This window comes from Panulirus ornatus, chromosome 49 (genome assembly GCF_036320965.1).
Source record: "Panulirus ornatus isolate Po-2019 chromosome 49, ASM3632096v1, whole genome shotgun sequence".
Lineage (NCBI taxonomy): Eukaryota > Metazoa > Arthropoda > Malacostraca > Decapoda > Palinuridae > Panulirus > Panulirus ornatus.
The window spans coordinates 3,963,484-3,989,336 of NC_092272.1; the positions used below are offsets into that span (position 1 = coordinate 3,963,484).

General features: G+C 38.8%; 1 protein-coding gene across 2 annotated transcripts in view; it reads right to left on the bottom strand.

The window, feature by feature from the left end:
- LOC139764325 (sushi, von Willebrand factor type A, EGF and pentraxin domain-containing protein 1-like) overlaps window positions 1-25,853 on the bottom strand; it is a 99,611-nt gene that overhangs the window by 31,651 nt on the left and 42,107 nt on the right. For both annotated transcript variants that reach the window (XM_071690833.1, XM_071690832.1), the window contains exons 19-32: window positions 23,630-23,791; window positions 21,347-21,508; window positions 20,368-20,470; window positions 17,299-17,377; window positions 16,709-16,832; window positions 16,136-16,363; window positions 15,188-15,386; window positions 12,185-12,342; window positions 11,546-11,634; window positions 11,184-11,293; window positions 9,562-9,734; window positions 6,552-6,766; window positions 3,705-3,900; window positions 3,058-3,231 (exon numbers count right to left, since the gene is read on the bottom strand). In XM_071690833.1, coding sequence (XP_071546934.1) covers window positions 3,058-3,231; window positions 3,705-3,900; window positions 6,552-6,766; window positions 9,562-9,734; window positions 11,184-11,293; window positions 11,546-11,634; window positions 12,185-12,342; window positions 15,188-15,386; window positions 16,136-16,363; window positions 16,709-16,832; window positions 17,299-17,377; window positions 20,368-20,470; window positions 21,347-21,508; window positions 23,630-23,791 — 2,172 coding nt within the window. The remainder of the gene's footprint in view (window positions 1-3,057; window positions 3,232-3,704; window positions 3,901-6,551; window positions 6,767-9,561; window positions 9,735-11,183; window positions 11,294-11,545; window positions 11,635-12,184; window positions 12,343-15,187; window positions 15,387-16,135; window positions 16,364-16,708; window positions 16,833-17,298; window positions 17,378-20,367; window positions 20,471-21,346; window positions 21,509-23,629; window positions 23,792-25,853) is intronic.

Consider the following 25,853-nt stretch of genomic DNA (forward strand, 5'->3'; position numbering starts at 1 on the left):
CAGGCACAATCTTTAAACTTGTGAAAAAGATGATTAAGAAAAATATGAATGGGTAACATAAAGGAAAAATCGCCACGTAAAACCATTATGATTTCGGAGGAAAGCTCTTACATAAAGAATCATCTTGGCTTTTATGGCTGAGGGAATGGTAGCTGAGATAAAGGAGGAGGATGGATGAACAATATGTTTTTTGATTGCCAGTAGACATCTAAAATTGAGTCCAACAAGATGGTTAAGAAAACAGATTTCCAATTTAGCTTAATTAGGGTGTACGGTATAACAAGGAACACATGAGAAGTAACTTGTCCAACTGCAAAGTGGTCTGTGTATTGCTGTTTCTGATCAGAGTAATTCCTTGCTTGTAGTTATTGACTTGTACTGTACAGAGAATTCTGCATGTGTGAGGGCCTATCTCTTCAGCTTTCTTTACCATCAAACATCTTTTTAAACTTGTTTGCTGTCGGCATTAACATTTAAAAGTTCATCAAGTTTGTTCTGAAAATTTACTTCTGCACATCCTGTCCAACAGCTTCTTGTTTAATATCTTTTGACCTTTGGTTGCTCTGCCATTGCATCTTATGATTTAGAAACTTGAAAGTTGTTTTCAGGTCATCATTCACTGTAGCTGAGCTTTCTAAGTTCACCTTTTTTCCCCTCTCCTCTAGACCCTAACAATTAGATCCATGTATTTCTTTAAAAAACTGATGACCAGACTTGGGAAGCATAATCAAGTTTTGGTCTAATATATATCATAAATGATTTGGATATTGGCTTACAACTACTTTATAGCATCCAAAATGCCAAAAATGCAGTACTACATCATGTAACAGAACACTGAATCACTCAAAACAAGATGTTTGCATATCCAAAGAAATCCATTGTCATTCTCTTCACTCTTGACAGATGTGAATCCCACTTGTGTCTTCCCCTATCCCTGAATATATCATTCCCATGCAAACAAATGCCAACCATATTAAGCATCACATGTGACTTACAGCATTCACTCACTCCCAACTCTAAAAACAGCCAAAACAAAGGCCATAAACAATTTAGATTATGTGACATGCAGACAACATTCACACCTTACAATACAAACAACCAAAACAAAGGACATATATATAAACTAAATTCCCTCAGAATACTTACCATTACTAGTTCTAGACAAGAAAGAGAATCCCAGAGTATCTTCTGAGAACAGTTCATCCACTCTTCTGAAAACTATGCCTCATCTAGCTGTCCTCTACCATTTCAAAAGCAAACATAAAACTAAAGCCAAACTAAGCAGAGCACTCAGAACAATTACAGGCTGCAAAGTAAACATAAACAGTCAACTTCAACTCTATGAAGATGAAATGCTTTCTATACAGTCTAACCTTAACATGTTCTGCACCCAATTCTTTGCAACAGCATCAGACCCATCTCATCCAAACCACTCCATAACCAACCTCCAAACCCTATGGATTAACAAAAAGCTCTCCCTTGCTTTTATTTCAGCAGTTTACACTGACAGATCCCACCCTCCTGCAACAAATACAACATGAACAGAATGCTTTTATGCTGTAATGACAACAAGAGCTAACAAACCACCCCTCAACCCAATCTTAAAAGGCACACCTATCTGAAACTACTCATTGAAGACATGTAAGATTTATTCTTTCTGACCTTTATTCTGTGCAACACCCTTCTTTCCAGCATTACAAACATCTGTTCTACATAGAACAAGATCTGTCCTTTCCAAGGTGCAGGTTCCAAACTGAAGAGACTAAACTCCTACTTCTCATTTGTCCTGCCCTCTACACAGAACCAAGCACCCATCAAACAAAATTTGTTTGCTAGTAGTGCTGCCAGTTGGAGGTGCCTAGCTTTCTGAGTGCTGTAGGAGCCACCATTTAAGAGGTCTCTCAAGTGGGAGAGTAAGGTAAGATAGTTCAGTATGTAGATTTTGAACCTAAGGGCCTCAAATCATGCCTACACATATGGATACTCTCAGTAGAATTGTGAGGTGAAGATGAAGTACAGTATTCAGTACTGTTGACAACCACTAGAGACCTGAAGGTAGCAATATTTGTCAGATACATCATCGACAGGATTCAGCTCAAAACAAATAGGCACAGTGAAATGACCCTAAGTTATGAATATCATCTTTGAAGGATGCAGTTATAACAATCTTCTCCCAATGGAGTTAGGGATGGATATATTGTCTAGGCTGTAATCAGAAAACTACATAAGGAAAGAAATATATACAACTAAATGTAAAATATTTTTATACACAAGGGAAAAAGAAATGTTTTGATATACATTACAACAGACTGTAAAGGAGATCCAAAGTACAGCGTGCAGCACCAATGTCGTCAAGACACTTAAGTGGTTAAATACCTATGATCTACCTTTGGTGTTGTTGCCTAAAATTTTAAGCCCGAGATGAACAGGTTTAAAAAATTAAGCAGTGAAGTCATAATCAATTTCCCCATCATTTCAAGGGTTATACACAGAACTCATTACCCGAGGTACAATTTCAAACTGCACGCTGTTCATCATGATGCCAAATGGTTATATACCCACTGTGTGATGTATGATCAAAATCTGACTGAAAAAGAAAGCTGTAATGAAGGTAAAGGTTCAGATTTTTAAAGCAAAAATCTTTTGTTTCAATATTAGAAAACAACAAGGAATTTTTCAGTAATCTTAACCAAAAACTGACAAGCTACAACTAATTAAGCCAATAAACACTGAATTATGTGCCCTACTTACTCTAGGGGCTATCAGAGTAAGATGTAAGCAAAGACAACTTGCAGATCCCTTTCTCTTATTCAACATGGGAAACAGCACCTATAACTGATTTTTTTTCATACTTTGGAAATAATAAGATAAAATGGGTGGTTACCTTCATTCTTGAAAACATAAATTAAGCTACCATAGTAAAGAGAGCTATTTTCTCCAGTACAGTGAAATTCAGTAAACAGTCATCGCAGTGAGGACAACCCACCCCTTTAGCACACCAAATTCAACAAGTATATCATCACTGTTTCCAATGTATCGAGATTAAGTTGTGTTCACCTTCACACTGGGGCCGCTCGCCATTCCATTCACCATCTGACTGGCATGTCCTTTCTGTGTACCCCACCAGGAAGAAGCCTGGATTGCATGTGTAGCTAACAGTGTCACCGTAGCTGTAGCTATTGCCTTCAACATGGCCATTCAGCAGGTACCCAGGAAAGCCACATGAAACACCTGATGGGGACGCCAGAGAAGAAGACATTTGAGATTGAATATTGATCAACAAATGCATATCATGTTTTAGTGTCAATTGTTAGAACAAAGAATGGAGAATCATTAAGATGGCCACCAAAAAAATGAAGGATTTTTTTTGATACCCTTAGGAAGAGCATATGGAGTCACACCAATCAAATGAAGTGCTAATAACCTGAGAAGAGTCAGCTATAGACCCCACTCGTGTCCTGAATCATCTAATTCTAGCACTCATAGTTTAACTAATCACTTTAATCACATGTCCCTAATAGGGTTGCCATGCTACACTAAGGCTTGAATTGTTGCATTCATGTGAATTTCATCATAATATTTTGATAAGCTGGACTTAAGGGGACTTAAAGGGTCTGGTCATCAGATACATCACCATACTTAGACTGTATATCAGAATATTCATACTAACTACTGTTTAAAAAACACATAATTGCACCACTCACGTCGACATTCAGGCTCATCACCAGACCAAATACCATAGATGAGGCAAGTACGCTCATCATCACCGCGGTACAACTTGAAACCTCTGTCACATGAGATAGTAACCTTTGCTCCTGGGTCTGATCCACTCTGTTGTATACTTCCGTCTGGGGGAACTGATGGCACCCCACAACCATGGCAGAATGTGGAACTCTTTACCTGTGGAAAGATATCTCATTAGATGGAAGAATATGTTGACTGATGGTAAATTCTTCATCAAGAGATTCTTGATGTAATATAGAAATTTTGCTGGGACAGTTGAGTATACAGTGTCTGAATCTACAGTGTTGGAAAGGTCTGCAGGGTATGATTATGGACAGGGGGCTTTGGTTTTGGTGCATTATACATGATAGAGAGTGGATGTGAGTGAATGAGGCCTTTTCTATATTTGTTCCTGGCACTACTTTGCTGATGCTGGAAAAGTCAGATAAATGGGAAAGAATAGATATATAAGGCCATATAATGTAATTTCTTTTTACATATTCTTGATTATTCTGCTTTTATACTGGAATCACTCATTTCTAGAATACTTTAAGCTTGATGCTGTATCATTCTTATCAATCTGAGTATAATGGAAAATATTTTTATATTTTTTCTAAAAAAAAATGCTATTTTCATGTTTTTATTAGATTTCAAGGTATTTCTATCATCTTAAAGTTAAGCTGGAAAAATGAAATGCTATATAAGGGCTTTTATTCTTCAACAGATAACTAGATATTTGAGGTACCCTTTGAAAACTAACTATGCAGTGAAAAGTTTAACAGAAATTATGTGCTTCTTTGTTTTATTCATGGAGTCTTTATTTTCTTGAAAGCATTTTCTAGAAAACATCTCATTCAAGTTTAGATGTAATAGGAATTGCATAATCTGTACAATATTTATCCACCAGTTCATATTCCCATGTACACAATATTCAATTAAAACTGGAAGGGTGTTCCATGGAATATGCAAGTCCCCTTACAGCGTAGTTATTGAGTGAAATAAGAACTGGTAGAAATACTGTCTCAATAACATCCGAATATTTCAGTTAACTAGAGGCCACTGATCAAAATAGATTTGATAGCTACTTTGTCAACTTTTAGAGAGTTGTTTCATCTAACCTCATATTACAAACTGCTGAGGGTGAATAAAGTATCCAGGAACTTTTATTTATCTCTCAAACAGACTTTTGTTTCCCTGAAAAATTTGTTAAAAAGAATTAAGGTTAAATCTGTGGTATTTGAAAAAAGCTGTGATTTTTCATAATAGATTACAAGTGTAATGTTGAATAATCAGTGGTGAGTATTATAGATCTTAGTTGGATACAGATAGGTAGGTGCCATCATTACATGAACAAATATACTTCTAACAATGAACTGGATAAAACATGCACACAGATTTTGCTGATATAAATGGAAATGTGGGTGCTGAGGTAAATCATAGGGTAGGTGATGGGATGAAGGTTATGTAAGCACTGATGAATGTTTGGAAAGAGAAGTCACAGTCTGGAATTGCAAAAATGAGTGTATGTGGAGATGAGGGTATAATATTTAGGAGTTTTCAAGTTCTGACCAGGGTTTAGTTGCAAGTTCAAGTCTGGCGTATGACAACAGATTATGAATAACTGATGACCAGACAGCTCACAACAATGGAAAAGGCAATGTGTATGTTTTTGTTATGCTACAGGGGCAGCACAGTAAGTTGAATAATTCATGTAAAATCTGTACTAGAATTATGGATCCTTTGCCATTCAGTCCTTTAGATGCTGATTAACAACTGTATAAAGTACAATGAGCATCTGATTCAGGCTTTTCACATAATGACCAAGGTTGTGTTTTAAGGTAGGTTCCAGTTTAGACCTTTTCATAAAAAGCATGATTCAGGCAAATTCCAAACTACACGATAGTGGTTGTACCTCTCTAGTCCAGCTCTCTGTGGTCTGGCAACTCCCATGGTCCAGCATATTTTGAATCTGTTGTACTTAGTTATTAGTTTGTGGATCTGCCACTAAGGTGGTGCTATTAGGAGTGCTAAGGCACCAAAATTTGTTTACTCTGCAGATGAGCTATCTAACAGTCCCGTTGATTTCTTATATTTAGCTGTACTTTAGCCCTTCAGGATGTCATCCAAGAGACCAAGAGGTGCACAAGATGATGCTAGTGCCAATAAGCATAAGCGTAAATCATTATCTATGCTTGAAAAGGAGGAGTTACTGAAAAAATTAGATAGAGGAACTTCTGTAAAGACTGTGTGAGTACTTTGAGATCGGATCATCAACTGTGTATGACTAAGGGGTCAATTTCAGTTTTCCAGCATTTTCTGTGGTCCTGCAGTGGCCAGGTCCCTTGGTTGCTGGATTAAAGAGGTACAACCTGTAGTTGTCTTTTATCATTCATTTCTTAAGATGCCTGGAAACAACATTATAAATATTAATGAATATCTGATCTAAGATTATGACCATGGTCTGAAGGTAAGGTTCCTGGTTAAACCTTTTTATAAGTGGCATAATTCAGCCAGAATCTAAAAATGGGGTCATGAGGTCTTATGCCCTTTGAATTTTACATTCTGGGAAACCAGCGTATAAAGTTTAATGAGTTTCTGATTTAGACTTTTCAAGTTATGACCAAGATTAATTTCAAGGTTCAGTGTTTTGCTGGACAACAGATAGATGACAGAGAAATGGATGACAGTAGTAACAGACAGAGTTATCCTTAAGTTTCTCTCATGTTACACAGGCAGCATAAAAAAGTTCCCATCTTTTTTCATGGATGGTTTGTTAACAGTCACACTGTCCCCTGCTTATGAAAATGTACTTAAAAAATGTTACCTACTGTGACATGTCCTTTTATGCCAGCTTGGAAGTCTGGCCAGCCTATGATGGTGCCTACATATCTGTCACACCGGCTAAAGGCAGTCTCGATGTATGCTTGGGACAGAACCTCATCCCAGAAGTTGACATGAGTCATCTCTCCTATAAAGCTTTCCTGAGGGCTGTAGCTTCCCCCGCGGTGATCTTGCTCCTGCCCTAGTACCAGTGTCCCTGATCCTGCAGCCATTGAGAGGATCAGTTCAATCCTAAGTGTAGTATAAGTGTTCCTAACCCTATGGCTGAGATAGAAATTCAAGCAGTCAAGTCAGGATATCTGATTCTGAGGCCAAAATAGGGATAAACTGAATCCAGCCTACAGCACTACTGTTCTGGTTGCTCTAGCCAAGGGAGGGATTCTAAGAATCCTGACTGTAGTATCTTCTAAACTGACTCTAGGGTTAAAGAGAAGGATTAGGTAGTTACTGATTGTGGCATTCTTTTCCTATGGCAAGGGGATTAGTTAATTGGATCCTGATCTGCTGCAACAAAGTTACTGATCCCATGGTCTATGGGGGGTAAGATTCTGACAGTGGCATAAGAAAATACCAGTGGTACTGTACATACTGTAATACTATTCAAATTTCTTTTAGTTCCAGCTTGCACTCACTCATAGTCTGACTCTCTAAGCCTCAAACATAAAAAAGAATATATATACATATATGTGTATATATATATATATATATATATATATATATATATATATATATATATATATATATATATATATATATTTTTTTTTTTTTTTTCCGCTGTCTCCCGCGTCTGCAAGGTAGCGCAAGGAAACAGACGAAAGAAATGGCCCAACCCACCCCCATACACATGTGTATACATACGTCCACACACGCAAATATACATACCTACACAGCTTTCCATGGTTTACCCCAGACGCTTCACATGCCCTGATTCAATCCACTGACAGCACGTCAACCCCGGTATACCACATCGATCCAATTCACTCTATTCCTTGCCCTCCTTTCACCCTCCTGCATCTTCAGGCCCCGATCACACAAAATCTTTTTCACTCCATCTTTCCACCTCCAATTTGGTCTCCCACTTCTCCTTGTTCCCTCCACCTCCGACACATATATCCTCTTGGTCAATCTTTCCTCACTCATTTTCTCCATGTGCCCAAACCATTTCAAAACACCCTCTTCTGCTCCCTCAACCACGCTCTTTTTATTTCCACACATCTCTTACCCTTATGTTACTTACTCGATCAAACCCCTACACAAACATCTACTAAAATACTACATTTCAGTCACTTCCTGCCGCTTGGAACTGCTAGCCCAGCCTCCAACCATCAACTGTTGGACACCGCTATGCCTTCAACATCCATCTTTGGCTTACCTATCGCCAGAAGTTGACATATCACCATCTTCAAAGCTCCCAGGAGGCTTCTTCCCCCCCGTCACCCCTACCACTTCCTTCCATGTTCCATCCGCTGCCGAGAGACATTCCATCCAAGTATCTAAAACATTTCTTCCTCCATTTTCTCCATTCAAAATTCCACCCAATAATTATATTTAGGCCAAAATAGTAAATGAATCCCATTACAAATACTACAGGGGTGAAAGCACAGGGGATTTAGAAGTGTAGTACTTGATGACATCAGGTGTTTAGCTTGAAGAATGTATGTTACGAAATGACTTTATCAATGGCAAGGGATTAGTTAATTGGATCCTATGTGCAACATATGTATGATCATGGATGGGGGTAGATTGAATGGCATAAGAAAATCAGGGTAGGCAACTTGTTGAACTATTAAAATTCTTTATTCAGTTGCACTTGATACTGCTAGACAGAGCTAAACTTAATTAACGCATGAATTAGTATTCGCAGGGGATATATTATGATCATATGTTTTTAATATTATTTATGGATATTATAAGAAGTATATTTTATTTTTTCCTGAAGAGCGGCCAAGGATAGCTGTGGGAAGAAGCATGGACAAGCACCTTGTTGTTCGTGATGATACACGTCCTGACACGATAGAAACTCAGAAGCTGTGACTGAGTTTGGTAACGGCTTCAAAGCAGATTCAGATAATGAGATAAACCAGGTTAACGGATCACCATAGTGTCACATCATTGGAGTGCAGTTTGAATGAGAAACTGAGAATGAAGTTTAGATATCTGGAGTGGATCTGTCAGATGGAACCATGGACGAAGTGGATCATAGGTGGGAGGGCGAAAATTTGACCTGAAAATTTGGAAGTCAGAACACTATCTCAAGCAAATGGTAGTTCGAGGAATATGTTCCAACAATTATGTCGAGCATGGCTATGTAGAGTGCCAAGGAGATTGCCGGAAATGAATTTTGAGGACAATTTTTGAGTGTTACATAATAACGTAAGAAGAGATGGAAAAAAAAAGCGTGGTAGAGCAAAGAGGGTGTTTCGAACTGTTGGCCATGGAGAATGCAGTGAGAGAGATATGACCAGAGTAATCTTCCGGTCGAGGGAACATATGTGCAGAGATACCAAAACGGTGATCGATGAACAATTTTTTATTGCATCGTGCCTAGATTACTTACCGGATGGGAAAGCACGTCACACAACAGTAATTGGAGTCATTGTACAGGTGCACATCCTACCTCCTGCAGTGACAACAAGCATAGCCGCTGCCTCGCAAACCATGGAAACGTTGTTGGTATCTTCAATATCCTTTTTGCTTTCGGAATGTATCAGACTTCACGCAGGTCTAGGCCATTCCATTTCTCCTCTCATCCTATGATCACTTCGCTCTGGTTCCATCCACGCCGGATCCACTCCAGATATCTAAAAAATACATACCAAATTTACTATTAAATACTACAATATATATAATATATATATATATATATAATATATATATTACAATAATAATAATATAAGATTAATGAATAACCAATAAGATTAATGAATGCTCAATACACTAATCCTAACCTATATACAATCCCCTCATATTTGTCCCTCACTATTGTCCATACTTTACCTTCAATGGCAGATCCTGCAGCCAGGCCACTGCCCCTATCCCTGAGTCCACCATCAAGGTAAACAGCCCAGGTACCGTTCTGACTGGCCCAGGTGACACATATAAAGTGCCACAACCCATCATTGCCTCGTACATCTGTGATACGCTTGTCACCATTAACATACACGACAAATCTGGAACATAAATAGAGTTCACTTTTTTCGTACACTGGCTAGTGTCAACATCTGTAATTAAAGTTAATTACCTTCAGTGAACATATCTGTTACTTTTTGAATGGAAGATGTTGAGTGACATTATTCTGAGAAACTTTTAAAAGATTTTGAGCGATCGGGTCCTGAACATACCAGAGGGTGAAAGGCATGCAAGGAATAGAGTGATATGGAACGATGTGGTATACTGAGGTCGACGTGCTGTCAGTGGAGTGAAGCATCTGGGTATACTGTGGAAAGGTCTGTGGAGTCTGGATGTGGATAGGGAGCTGTGGTTTCGGTGCATTACGCTTGACATCTAGAAAAGTATTCCTGGGGCTGTAACCTATAACCAAAAACCATCTATCCACTACCCTAACATCAAACTAGTACTTTCTTAGCATGCTTTATGACAAGCTTTTGATCTAGCTTTTTGTTATGGCCTTTGTTTACCTTGGTGTTGCATTCTTGGAAAATTGTTCCAAATCAGTATAATTCAGCTGATATAGAAACTTGAAGGAATAATGGTGGACCCAAGCCCTGTGGCATATCAATTGCAACCCCAGCCCACTTCAAGGATGTCTCTTACCTGTGTTCTTTGCTCTCTTCCAATTAGATAGTCTTCTATCCAGAGAAAGAGCCCACACACCATGTCTGTAGATGTAGCTTTTTCATCAACCTCTAATGAGGAGCTTTGTGAAGCTCACCCAGCCATGGAAGTGTACAAGGTTGGTTGTGCATGACTTCCTTTCTCTAAAACTTGTTGTTTCCCCACTTAGAAAGTTTCTTTTCTGCAAACAGTCATTCACTTGCTTTCTGATTACTTTTATCAGTGTTTTATAAGCACACTTGTTAGTGAGGTTGACCTGTGTGTCGTGATACCCTTTTTTCAAACATAGGCATTCTTGCCCTTTTCCACATCTCTTGAACTACACTTTCCATTCATAGCTTATTGAACAACATTTCTAGTATGTTGAATGCTTTCACATATTCTTTCAGCATCTGTGGGGGAACTTCATCAGCACTTTCAGCTTTATGTAGGTCAAGTTGTATTGATAGCCTTTATTTCATTTCTGTTGATTACTATATGTTCCATGAATTCATCACTCCTTCCCCCCACCGTGGTCATTCTTGCTCATTTCTGTCTTTTACAGTGAAAACATATTTGAACGTATCAATCATCTCATAAATTTTCTTCTTCCTCAAGAATTCTTCCCTTTGGGTTCCCTAGCCTGATTAGTTGCTCCTTCAGTAGGAGTTTGTTCCTGATAAACTCATGTAAAAGTTTTGAATTGTCTTTTTTTTCCACAAATACTGGATGGCTGCAGTGACTTTTATATCTACTCCATTGTACATTTCTTAGTCATAGTCCTTGATTACATCCTCTCACCAATACAAGAGAGCCAACGTAAAAGATAACATCCTAGGACTCACCCATTGTAGTCTGTGACGGTGAATGCATTGTCTTGGTCATCTGTTGCATAGCTGAAGGGTGTACCATAGTTTTCCCGGTCATTGGAATGCATCCAGAAGCACAATGATGCCTGCCATAGGGTAGGGGGAGATATGAGAAAAATGGAGAAAGCGGATTAGTCTTGAAAATTTAACTGAACAGCTACATAGTACAGCAAATGCTGTTATAATCTGAATAACTTAAAAAGCATAAAGAATAAGAGAAAAAACTTTACTTTCAACAACAAATATGTTTCTCTAAAGATACATACACTAATTGATAACTACATGCCTAAACCTGATAACTTTATCTGAAACTTTATCAAACATTTCATGCAACTCACAGCAGTGAGAGGTTGCTTAAATCCCTCAAGGGAAACATAGTCGAGGATGCCTGAGGATGGAAACTCCATCACGAAGTCCGTCGGCATCTCTAGGAGAAAACAGATAATCATTTCCAGGTAGAGAAAAATTATGTTTGTAAACAAAAGTAGTATATGTTCCCCTAGATTACCAACTACAAATAAGATGATAGTAATATTATGCTGCTTACTTTCTTATTCATTTATACAGTATGAATTATGTCAAATGAGAGGAAGTATATGCAATTTAACATCACATTCATATCATATCTGGAATTAACACTAACCCAGTTATATCCCATTTATAAAGAATAATGTCTGCTATTTAATGTATGCAATCACTGATAAGTCATGATAGTGCCTTAAGTGCTGTATTGCAAGATATTGGGGATATCATCTTGAAATTACTCCCCATGCAAAGATTGTCAAATTGTCACTAAATTATTTTTGCAAGTTGTTTTGAAGATGTTTTATTTATGGGTAAGACTGTTCACCAGTAAAGTTCATTAAAACAGTAATTTTCAGACATCAGGAGGTTCTTTTTAGTCCAGGAACCATATTTTTGAATGCTGGCATTTAGAGCATCATCATATCTTTGATCAAAGTGACTCGGGCTCTCACCAGTGTCACAGAGCTTGCCGGTGAAGCCTGGTCTGCAGGTACAGGAGAAACCGTTGATCCAGTCAGTGCATGTGGCTCCATTGGTGCAGGGCTGAGTGGCACAGTCATCCACATCCACTTCACAAGTCTTACCAGTGTAGCCAGGCTCACACACACAGCTTTTGGATAAAAGAAGGGGGCTCATACCATTCAGTGTTGGTACAAGGCATCATATTTGCATTTTAAGTCAACCTGTGAAGCACAACAGTGTGACCCATGGGTAATACAAATGGAAAAGACTAGCTGGCTGGTAGGCTAGCACATGCACCCTTATGACCCTCTTCAGATAATGCTGTCTACATGTAAGATAATATTTCTTAAAATTATTACACTGAATTTTGAGAATAAGGTAGTTTTGTAGGAATCATGATAGAAAAAACCCAGTGTGCTATGTGTAGCAGTGTTGAGCACGGCTGTGTTGGAGAATGTGCTGGATGAATACATTATACTATTTCTTGTAATTATGCTGTTGGACATGAGCCAAACTTATTCCTATATTTTTATCCACATTTTATTAAAGTAATCTTCACTATTTCAAGAATAAAAACTCCTCCCATTAGTCTTGAGATTCTTGAATTTTTAGGGTAGGGAAAGGGTTAAATGGACAAGCATCTTCGCATATGTCAGCATCCTGAGATGCATTGCCACTCTGAAATAGATGTCTTAGGAAAGGCTTTCCTGATTGATTTGCTTTTCCTGTTTTTAGTGCAGATGCTACTTTCATTAGCGCCATAACCTTGAGCAACTGCTGAGGCGGTAGGCCTGTGTTCAAGTTCTATCAACATTTTGAACAAGCTCACTTGTAGTAAAAGTACTCGCTGGACGCTTAGGCATAGAAATGACTGGTTCAAGCGGACAGAAGTGTAGAAGTATACAAGTGCCAAACGATGCATCCTTACTCTTTAAATGCTAGCAGATAACCGACGTGTTGAGCAGCGTGGCATGCGCAGCATCGGCACCCCATGGCGCACAGCCAGCTGGGCTCACGTTATATTGCGACAGCTCATGTTATAATGAAAGAATGGGAGTAACTTAGGTGCCCACCCCACATCGAAATTGTTATGTCAAACCGTCTTATGTTGGGACACTACTGTATTAGAGAGAATAAAAATTGACAACTGGAAATTACAGAAAAATAATAGACATGCTTCATCTCAAATAGAACAAAAAAAAGATTATTGCCTTGCACTAAAATGTAAAGGAACTTCTTATTTAACGTATTAGATGAATTCTTGAAAGTGTTGCTCTAAATGAAACTATTGTAAATAGAACCAACTTTACCTTAGACTTAAGAATGGTGTGGATACATTCCTGGGGATAATTTCTGAACACATTTTTGCAAATATGCTGTACTTAAGAATGGTGTGGATACATTCCTGGGAAATATTTCTGAACACATTTTTGCAAATATGCTGTAATGTGGTTACTATTTGTGTATTAGAGGGAGAGCTTTACACTTGTGTTTCCATGTCTCTTGACCTTGTATATATGAACCAACCATGTCTATTTCTGTGTGTATATGTACACACACACACACACACACACACACACACACACACACACACACACACACACAAACACATCCCTATCCTATGCCAGGTGCCCATTTTATCAACAAACGCCTAAGGTAGGATGAACAGCTGGGTGGACTGTATACCAGCTGCCAAGACCAAGATTTGAACTTATGCAGGTATGATTCTGGGTGGCTGTGCATGCATGACAGTTAGTAACGGTAACTGCTACTCTACGTGTGTTGCTTATATACTCTGAAGTTTATTATGATGAGTAAATAAATTGCTCTACACTTATTGGCAGGACTTCGTCAACTTTAATAGAAAACAGACATCCAATTTAAGTCAAACCTCAAAGAGTGGAGGTAAGTACAGATGGGCACTGCATAACTGTTGTTTAGGTACATTAAACTTGGATACGCACATGAATACTGCACAAATGCCATACCATTTGCATTTGTAAGTAATTAAAAAAAAAAACTGGTGATTTTAGTGTATGTGTACATCAGAAAGTACACATTTATTAAACTTTTAATTTGATAACCGATGGAAAAGTGTGTGGTGTTCATTCATATTAATTACAATACAGTACTGCATGATGTGATAATTTTGCATATGATTGTACAACAGTTTTAGTGCTTCATTTTGATAATCTACATTAAAATCTGTCCATAATGTGCATAGGGTATTTTGTGCATAATGAATCATAATGAACTATGTATTATTGTAATTCCAAGAGTTTTAAAGTGATTACGATAATAATACTATCTTTGGAATGCATCTAATGGTGAGGGAAATGGGTAAAGGAAGACTAGACCTAACCATATCACAATTAATATTGTGTTAAAACAAGTCTGGAGGGAGGTATAAGAAATCATCCAGTTGCTCTCCTTTAATGGCATTTCTTAGAAAACATTGATTCATTGATTACTTATTAATTTTAGGCATTATATAAAATTAATGACCAGTTACTGTACAGATAAATATTCTGATACATGATGGGAAAATTGAATGAAGCCTCTGTTTTGTTTTTTATCAGTATGGGGATTGACTGATGTCATAGTCTGTGGGTCTTATCTGTACAGGGAAAATTTGAATGATGCCATTGTTTCGGGTTCTCCATAACTGATCATGGATAAACAGGAGTTCATCGTATTAGGTAATATCATTGTCAAATCTCAAGTGCTAGAAGCAGAAACCATTCTGCTGCCAATATTCAGAAACTTACATAGAGCAAACAGGAAAGTACTAAAGGTACTAAAATCCTAGGGAATCGAAACTGGATGATACTTTTTATCAAGTACTCAATAGAATGGTTCACTTTAAAGGTGTGCAAACTCAGGCCCAAATATACAATGAATGAAATAGATAGCCTGAATATGAGCTAGTGATGAGATCACTTGATGAAGGAACTAAAAACAAAATTAACTTGAGTTATCTTTCCAAAACTCACCTAAACTCATTGATGAGATCAAGACAGAGGCCATGGGCACAGGGTGAGGACTCACACTCATTAATGTGGACTTCACAGAAGCGACCAGTGTCCCCAGGAGGACAGACACATGCAAAGTCATTGAGGAGATCCTGACAAGTGGCTCCAGCAGCACAAGGGGTGCCTGCACACTCATCGATGTCCCTGTCACACACCTCACCTGTGGGCCAACAACCAAGTCATCACCACACAATCTGCTGCTGGGAAGTGAGATGTACTGAAGGATATAAAAGTTTCAGGAAGTTATTAACATACTCTAAGATTGTCATAAACCTATTAACATCCTCAAGGGTCAACAGAAAGCTTAGATCATCAGAAAGCTACTAACATCCTCGCGGATCATCAGAAAGATACTTACTTCGTCTAAGATCATCAGGAAGTTACATCATTAAGGTACTAAAATTGTAGAAAATCGAAACTGGATTATACTTTTTATTAAGTAATCAACTGAATGGTGTATAAACTCAGGCACAAATACATGAAGATTGAAATAGATAGCCAGGAAATTAAGTCTTCACTCTAGATTAAGAAATCAGGCACACTTTCAGGAAGGCATTGGTAAAAAAAGTGTATAGAAAACTGAAAATGGTATACACATATCTAGATCCAACATCATGAGTGAAGTTATCATTTTGATATGATCTAACATCACTACAATGTCTGCTTTTTTGATTAGCCTTCATTATTCCTCTTCATGGCCCCACTAAAGAGCTTGAGGTTTCCATCTCCAGCAACCCACCCTCAGCTCTCTTCTCCTCTTGCATCTTTCAAGACACAGGTTCTTTTAACCTGCCGTATCAACTCACCTGACCTTATTAACAAATAAGTATGCTAGATAATGTTCACTAAAACAAGCAAATATGAATATAGTGGTATGCAATAGAACTGTGTTTATTTTTCACTACTGACCTGTATATCCTGAATGACAAATGCACTTAAAGGCATCAACGATGTCAACACAGGTTGCCCCATTCATACAGGGATCAGGGTCACACTCGTTAATATCAATCTCACATTGAGATCCTGAGAACCCTGGTGGACAATCACAGTGGAAGTTATCAAGCATGTCGAGGCAGGTGCCATTGTTGTAACAGGGCTCGCTCTCACACTCATCCACCTCAGACTCACACTGCTGACCTGTGGTAAGCAAAGGCTAGTGTAAGATGGGATCTGGGGTAGATAACAGGGCTTATATAAAAAAGGGCTTATAAAAGTAGATGTAAGTGCAGTCAAACAAGGGACATAAAAATAATGTCGTAAGGGTAAGCAGTCTAGCCGGAACAAAGTTAGACTCATATTACTTGTATACAGAGCATTAAAGCTCAAGTGGGCAAGTAAAATTTCTGTGGCTGAGACTAGCTGCAGGTTAGATGAAGTTATAAAGTGTCAAAACAAGTCAGACAGGGTCTATCTCAAGAGATTATAAAGAATTTTATTTAGACAAGGTGGTATGTGAGTGGTCAGTAGAGCGTTAGTACTCACCAGTGTAACCAGCGAGGCAGAGGCAGACATAACCAAAGTCCATGGGGGTGCAGGACCCCTGATTGAGACAGGGAACACTAAAACAGTCATTGATGTCCAAAGCCTGCAGATTGGTGTATGCTGCCTGTGAGGACATGGTGGAATTAGCTACCTAAGGTTACAGACCTTTAGGTAAACATTAGAACAGAGAGGAAATTATCTAAAATCAATTTTGAACTTGTTTGGATACTTGGTAAAGATTATTACCTTGTGTAAGTTTGTTAATGGTTACCAGGGAAAAATTTTAAATACTAATTGGGGCTAGTGCGACAGGTCAAATCCATCAGATAAAAATATACCTAACAATAAATTCATTTTTCTAAGCTAAATATCAATCAATAAGATAAAATTTGTGTTATGTAACATTTTTTAACATTCCCCAAAACTTATCTCTTGAAGGTCATCCTTCTTTATCTTTGCCAGTCATACACTAATAACTTGTACGAAAGATTACATGTCCTTATTAAGTCACTTGGGGTTTATTATTCCTATATCAGCTGGATTTAGGTAACATAAGGGTACATGTGGTAACAGATGGATTATGGACATACCTGGTCACCTTGGGAAACTCCCTGGCATTCGTAGATGGAGGTGGTGCCAGTCTGGTGTGTGTTAGCTCCCCCTGGGCACCTGTGGGTTGGCAGGATGCTTGGATCAGTTTAACAGCCACACAACATTCTCATATATATTTTATTTTTTTATTTTTTATCATACTTTGTCAGTCTCCCACATTAGAGAGGTAGCACAAAGAAAGAGACAAAAGAATGGCCCACATACACTTGCATATTCATAAACACTTATATACATACCTATACATTTCAGCGTATACATACATATACATACACAGATATATATATTGTCTTGAACAATCACATGTTTACCGAATGGCATCTAGCTACCCTACCCCAGAGGAAATAAAAGGAGTGTGGCTGAGAGAGGGAGAGAGAGAGAAGAAGGTGTGTTGAAATGGTTTGGGCATATGGAAAGAATGAGAAAGGAAACATTGACAAAGAGGATATATGTGTCAGAGGTGGAGGGAGGAAGGAGAAGCGAGATACAAATTGGAGGTGGAAAGATGAAGGGAAAAAGATTTTGAGTAATTGGGGCCTGAACATACAGGAGGGTGAGAGACGTGCAAGGAATAGAGTGAATTGGAACGTTGTGGTATACTGTGGGCGACGTGCTGTCAGTGGACTGAACTAGGGCATATGAAACATCTGGGGTAAACCATGGAAAAGTCTGTGGGACCTGGATGTGGACAGGGAGCTGTGGTTTTGGTGCATTACACATGACAGCTAGAGACTGATTGTGAACAAATGTGGCTTTTTTTGTCAGTTTTCCTAGCACTACCTCGCTGATGCAGGGGGGTAGCAATGCTGTTTCCTGTGGGAAGGGGTAGGGCCAGGAATGAATGAAGACAAGCATGAGTATGTACATGTGTATATATGTATATGTCTTGGTATGTGTATGTATATGTAAATATATTGATATGTATAAGTATGTATGTATGTGTGTATGGGCATTTATGTATATATATTTGTTTATGAGTGGATGGGCCATTCTTCGTCTGTTCCTGGTGCTACCTGGCTGACACGGGAAACGGCGATCAAGTATAATGAATAGATGAAATATATATTTATATATATATATATATATATATATATATATATATATATATATATATATATATATATATATATATATATATATATATATTTTTTTTTTCATACTATTCGCCATTTCCTGCATTAGCGAGGTAGCGTTGAGAACAGAGAACTGGGCCTTTGAGGGAATATCCTCACCTGGCCCCCTTCTGTGTTCCCTCTTTTGGAAAATTAAAAAAAAAGCGAGAGGGGAGGATTTCCAGCCACCCGCTCCCTCCCCTTTTAGTCGCCTTCTACGACATGCAGGGAATACGTGGGAAGTATTCTTTCTCCCCTATCCCCAGGGATATATATATTTTTTTTTTTTTTTTTTTTTATACTTTGTCGCTGTCTCCCGCGTTTGCGAGGTAGCGCAAGGAAACAGACGAAAGAAATGGCCCAACCCCCCCCCCCCCCCATACACATGTACATACACACGTCCACACACGCAAATATACATACCTACACAGCTTTCCATGGTTTACCCGAGACGCTTCACATGCCTTGATTCAATCCACTGACAGCACGTCAACCCCTGTATACCACATGACTCCAATTCACTCTATTCCTTGCCCTCCTTTCACCCTCCTGCATGTTCAGGCCCCGATCACACAAAATCTTTTTCACTCCATCTTTCCACCTCCAATTTGGTCTCCCTCTTCTCCTCGTTCCCTCCACCTCCGACACATATATCCTCTTGGTCAATCTCTCCTCACTCATTCTCTCCATGTGCCCAAACCATTTCAAAACACCCTCTTCTGCTCTCTCAACCACGCTCTTTTTATTTCCACACATCTCTCTTACCCTTACGTTACTTACTCGATCAAACCACCTCACACCACACATTGTCCTCAAACATCTCATTTCCAGCACATCCATCCTCCTGCGCACATCTCTATCCATATATATATATATATATATATATATATATATATATATATATATATATATATATATATATATATATATATAATTACTATACTTGATTGCTGTTTCCTACATCAGCAAGGTAGTGCCAGGAAACAGACGAAGAATGGCCCATCCACACATACACATAATCATACATACATATGTATATATTCATACTGCTTGCCTTCATCCATTCCTGGCACAACCCCCCCTCCACAGGAAACAGCATTGCTATCTCCTGCTTCAACAAGGTAGCACCAGGAAAACAGACATTCCTGGAGCCACTCTGCCCCAAAGAGAACAGCATTGCCTATCCCTGCATCAGCAAGGTAGCGCCAGGAAGCAGACGAAGAAAAGCTATATCTACTCACACTCATTCTCTTGCTGTCATGTATAATGCAAGTCCATTCTTTTGATGTTATTTGTAATGCTTCAAAATCACAGCCCCATCCACTGTCAAGCCCCTCAGATCTTTCCTTGGTATCCCACGTCTACTTCATAATACTGGTTCATTCCACCGTTAGTATGTCAACTCAGTACGCCATATCACTCCAGTTCACTCTAGTCTGTGCACACCTTTCACCTTCCTGCATGTTCAGGCCCTTCATCCTTCCCTTTCCGATTTGGTCTCATCCTATTTCCTTGTATCCTCCATTTTTTGACACCTGTTCTATATCCTCTCTGTCAACCTCTATGCCTTCTCTAAAGCACTTGGATCAATAGGTGTGGTGTTTTCCCCCCTTCACATCTTCATGAAATACTCAATGTAACAACAGGTGTGGTGGCCTCCCTCCCAAAAATCCACCTGAAGCACTAGGACTTGTCAGCAGGTGCTGTGTCCTTCCCACATACGTATGCAAAGCTTTCAGCCTGACCAGCAGGTGTGGTGTTCCTCCTCCACACAACTACCCAAAGCCCTTGAATTAACCAGCAGGTGTGGTTTCTTCTCTCCCATACATCTACCTTAAGCATTCTGTCTGACTGGATTTGGTATCTCTCATCCCACACACCTTTGTGAAACACTCAATCTAGCCAGTAAGTGTGTAGTCCCCTCCCCCACACCCTTACCTGAAGCACTGGGTCTGACCATTCCCCTCCTGAAAGAAGCCTATTGGACAGTCAAAGCATGGCTCCAGACCTGTCTCTGACACCTGGCCAGCTGCACACTTTGCTGCCATTGGTGAAAATGAAAGATATCAGATAAGTATATAACTTAAAGAATACTAAGTAGAATATAAAAGAACATGAACTGTATCTCAGTTATGAATTGTAGTTTCGGTTGAAAAGCAACACATAATTTCCACGTAAAGAACATATTTCTTCAGGTAAACCATTATATTCTAAGACTTTTTTGTCATGGATTGAAACTGAAGTTCTTTGAACTACGTCATTCTACCCACCAATGAAGGTGTCAAAATTACTTGTAAGAGATAATGTACATATGTAGGCATGTATGTAAACTAGTTTTGTGACTTTGAAATTAATCTTGAAATGTCCTTGTCAGTTTGAAACTTTATACTCTCCTGAAAGATCCAAGATCCAGGTTTTAAGCATACAGGTACATGCATGAGGTCAGTAAAGTAATGCAGGTACACGTATTTCACAAACTAACATGCCCAAAGTCAGAATTTGTGGATATATGTACCTACTGGTACATGCCCAAAATCAGTATTGCAAGTACACATACTATACAGACTGGTCCTTACTTAATGTACAAATACCATAAGTATTACAAGCCTTAGGCCAGATCGTGCATTAAAAATAATCAAATTTAAACTTAGTCAGAATTGTACCTGATCTCCCAGAAATTTAACATTCATTTTGAAATTCCTTAAAATTTCTATTCCCTGAAAGCTCAAAATTTTAATTCTAGATAAGCTAGTCATGGGCCATCACATCTCACATTATCAATCCTTCCTATATAATCCTATATAAAGTTTCTGAATCTTTTCATGCTCCATAAAGGCTTCCGTTCTCCCTCATTATCTTTTCTCCCTAATATACCCCAAAATTTGACATTTTCCTAAAGTGGGGCACTGCAACTCACGCTTGCACTCCTCAATGACCCAGCTTCCACGCCTCCAGGTGGTGGTCCCATGAGGGCAGTCAGCACAGTTGGTGGAGGTGTACTCATCCTGATAGTGGCCTAGATCACAGGTGGTGCATGGCTCCAGCCCATCCTCAGAATATGATCCTGGCAGACACTGGGCTGGCAGAGGAGGGTGGTAGGGAAAGGAAGACTGAGGTCATTGTTGGCCACAGATGAGGTTGTTGCTTTACACATATGTTTAAGTGCTGGTGTTACTGTTACTGATGATAGCATCCTCAGCAGCAATGTTGGGATAACTTTCTTTACCTATGAGAGACACATATTAACCATCATGAAAAATTTTTATGAAACATTCTGTGCTAAACACTTTCCACCTTAACATGGAGAAGGATAATCCACAGTCACTGATAGTTCAGAGGTGATACTGATAAGTATAGAAAATATTGGTTCCCATGAACCTGTATCATTCACCAGGCTTTAAAAAAGCCTTTTTTTTCTTTTTTCGAATTATAACCAACTTCCATTATCAACAAACTAAATCAAATAGCTAAAACCATATACTTTGTAGAAAATAGATAATATGTTACGTGTCAAAAACTTCATATTCATATAACTACAGTTCATATCTTAGGAAAGTCTGTCATAACACAAAAATGTTTTGGCTATTGTGGTAAATTCTTACTTTTAGTAACAGTGTTGCCAGACACAATCTTGAAAATAGACTATCCAAGGATCACCCCTATCAAATTTTATTCAAAACAGGCCAGGGGTTTCAGAGGAGATTTTTATATTATCTTTTGACAAAACAGGCCCTATTTTCATAATCTTCAAACATTGGTTGTTATCTTCATTATACTTAATCGCTGCTTCCCACATCAGTGAGGTAGTGCCAGGAAACAAACGAAAAATGGCCCATCCACTCATATACAAACACATAGATATATTTATTTATATATATATATTATTCATTTATTTTGCTTTGTTGCTGTCTCCCGAGTTAGCAAGGTAGTGCAAGGAAACAGACGAAAGAATGGCCTAACCCACATATATATATATATATATATATATATATATATATATATATATATATATATATATATATATATATATATATATATATTTTCTTTTCTTTTAAACTATTCGCCATTTCCCGCGTTAGCGAGGTAGCACTAAGAACAGAGGACTGGGCCTTTTTTGGAATATCCTCACCTGGCCCCCTCTGTTCCTTCTTTTGGAAAATGAAAAAAAAAAAAAAAACGAGAGGGGGGAGGATTTCCAGCCCCCCGCTCCCTCCCTTTTAGTCGCCTTCTACGACACGCAGGGAATACGTGGGAAGTATTCTTAATCCCCTATCCCCAGGGATATATATATATATACATAAATGCCCATACACACACATATACATGTATATACATATCAACAGATACATACACATACAAAGACATATACACATGTACATATTCATACTTGCTTGCCTTCATCCATTTTGCCCCCCCCCCCCCAAGGAAACAGCATCGCTACCCCCTGCTTCAGGTAGGTAGTGCCAGGAAAAGCAGACAAAACAGGCCTCATTCGTTCACATTCAGTCTCTAGCTGTCATGTGTAATGCACCAAAGCCACAGTTCCCTATCCACATCCAACCCCACAGACCTTTCCATGGTTTACCCCTGACCTTTCACATGCCCTGGTTTTGTCTAGTGACAGTTCATCGACCCTGGTATACCACATCATTCCAATTCACTCTATTCCTTGCACACCTCTCACCCTCCTGTATGTTCAGGCCCCGATTGCTCAGAATCTTTTACGCTCCATCCTTCCACTTCCACTTTGGTCTCCCGCTTCTCCTTGTTCCCTCCACTTCTGACACATATATCCTCTTTGTCAATCTTTCCTCACTCATTCTCTCCATATGCCCAGACCATTTCAGCACACTCTCTTCCGCTCTTTCAACCACATTCTTTTTATTTCCACACATCTCTCTTACCCTTTCATCATAATAACTAGTAATTTCAACAGAGAACCTGTATGTCAAATAGTGAATATTTCATTAGTTACAGTAATCCCTTAACTCTTCAGTTTATTCTCCTTTCTGCCCTGTGAATTTCAAGTCGTACAAAAAGTTTATAATATAGTAGGTGTATATCCTACTGAAATACATATGCTGGATACATAACCCACTGAAATAAGTATTGCAGAAGCATATGAAAAGACAGAAATAGATATTCCCATATCCCAATGAGATTTATACAAAATAAGTTAAACATGGTGAAAATGACTTACCTTTGCAGTCCTGATCACTTTTGGCATAACCGGCCTTGGTGGAGGTGTTAGTTGGGCAAACAAGGCAAGACACCTGGCCCTCTTCTGGCTGGAAGGACCCTTGCGGGCAGGGCAGACAGTCCCGCAGAACCACATTGAAGAAGGTCCCAACAGGACACTTCACTGTCAGGAGGATATGGAAGAGCTCACCAATTGTTCTGGGATAATTCTATCATCTTTTAGCTTTTATCTGTATTTTTATGGCATTTTGATTAATAAGTTATTTAGTATAACATTTTTACACTATACATATATATACATACATATATACCGGGGTTGACGTGCTGTCAGTGGATTGAATCAAGACATGTGAAGCGTCTGGGGTAAACCATGGAAAGCTGTGTAGGTATGTATATTTGCGTGTGTGGACGTATGTATATACATGTGTATGGGGGGGGGTTGGGCCATTTCTTTCGTCTGTTTCCTTGCGTTACCTCGCAAACGCGGGAGACAGCGACAAAGTATAAAAAAAAAAAAAAAAAACATATTAATTACTAAGATGTTAAGAAATTAAATTCTGTACCTAACTACCTTTCCCACTTAAGTGAGGTTCTATCAGAAACTAACAAATAATGCTCATGTGTGTGCATCCAGTCTCTAGCTGTCGTGTATAATACACTGAAACCACATCCTACCATCTCAGCTAAACCCCACAGACTACATTTTTTTATTTACAGTGACTGCTTCTTACACCTTGGTGTAGCCCACTGACAGCACCTCAATCTCAGTATACCTCATCAATTGAAATTATTCTATCCAATACACACCTCACCATCCTAAATGTTCAGGCCCTGATAACCAGTATCCTCATCCACTCCATTCTAAATGTCACCATTTTGGTTTCCCTTTTCACCTTAATTCCTCCACTGCTGACACTTATTGTAGATCTTAGTCAGTCAGTCTTTTCTCATCCTATCTATGTAACCAAACCATTTCAACACTCCTTAGTTAGCCCTCTAAGTCAGACTGCATTTACTTTCATACCTCTTCATGAAATTCTCATTCAAAGCTCATTCTTTACACAATCAGCCCATGTCACACTACATATTTCCCTAAGGATTTTAATTTCTCGCACATCCACTGTCTCTCTTTCGTTTGTGATCATAGCTCAAGACTCGCAAACATTCAACACTGTCAGGACTAAAGAGCATTCAGACATACCCTAATTTGCCCTCACACAAACTTCCTCGCCTTTCACATACTCTCAGGCCCCTAGTCCCCTATTTCAAACTGAGACTTACTTTAGCTTCTATGGGTTCATATGCTACTACTTCCAATTCAAAGTACAAGAAGCATGCCACATCCTGTTCATTTAAACTTACATTCAAACCATCCTGTCTCACCTCCCTGCTGAATCTCATTATCTCACTTTTGTACACATTTATTTCCACCTTTCTCATTTTACATATTATTCCAAACTCTGTCACCATCTTTTGGAGTCTTTCTCTGAGGTTTGCCATCAAAGTTGTGTCATCTGCAAACAGCAGATGGTTCACCTTCCATGACTATCCAACTCCCAGCATACTGTGGACTTGCCCCTTACTCCAAAACCCTCACATTCACCTCCCTCAGCACTCCCTCCTTGAAGATATTAATCACACATCCTGACAGAAACCCATTCTCACTAAGAACCACTCTCCCTCCATTCCCACTTACATATATGCCTTTCTTTTGATAAAAATTCTCATTCTTCATCCAGTAATTTTCCATTTACATTGCGTGTTTACAGCACCTTCCAGAAGGTGTTGACCCTTTTGTATGCTTTCTTCAGATTGAAAAATGCCACTTATAGATCTTCTCCAAGTATTTTTCCCAAATTTCTTAAGCAAACTCCAGGTTCATGTACCCTATACCTCTCCTAAAGCAGCAGTGATCCTCCCCAGTCATATGCTTTGTGCATACCACCACCCTCTCAATCACTGCTTCCTATATGGTAGGTATGGTAAACGGGCTTAAAACTCTGTAATGCGAACATTCATTTTTCTTCCCACCATTAGATGATTATAAAGAAACTAATGAGCTTTCATTTATTTGCAAAATGATGCAGATTTATAACTCCTGTCATTCAGCACTCACATCCTATGGCACTATCCATGTATCTATCTAGTTATCTATATTTCTGATGCCTGTTTCCAATTTGAACTTCCTCAAGGAGTGGCCACAGTAATGAAGTCTCCATAACTAG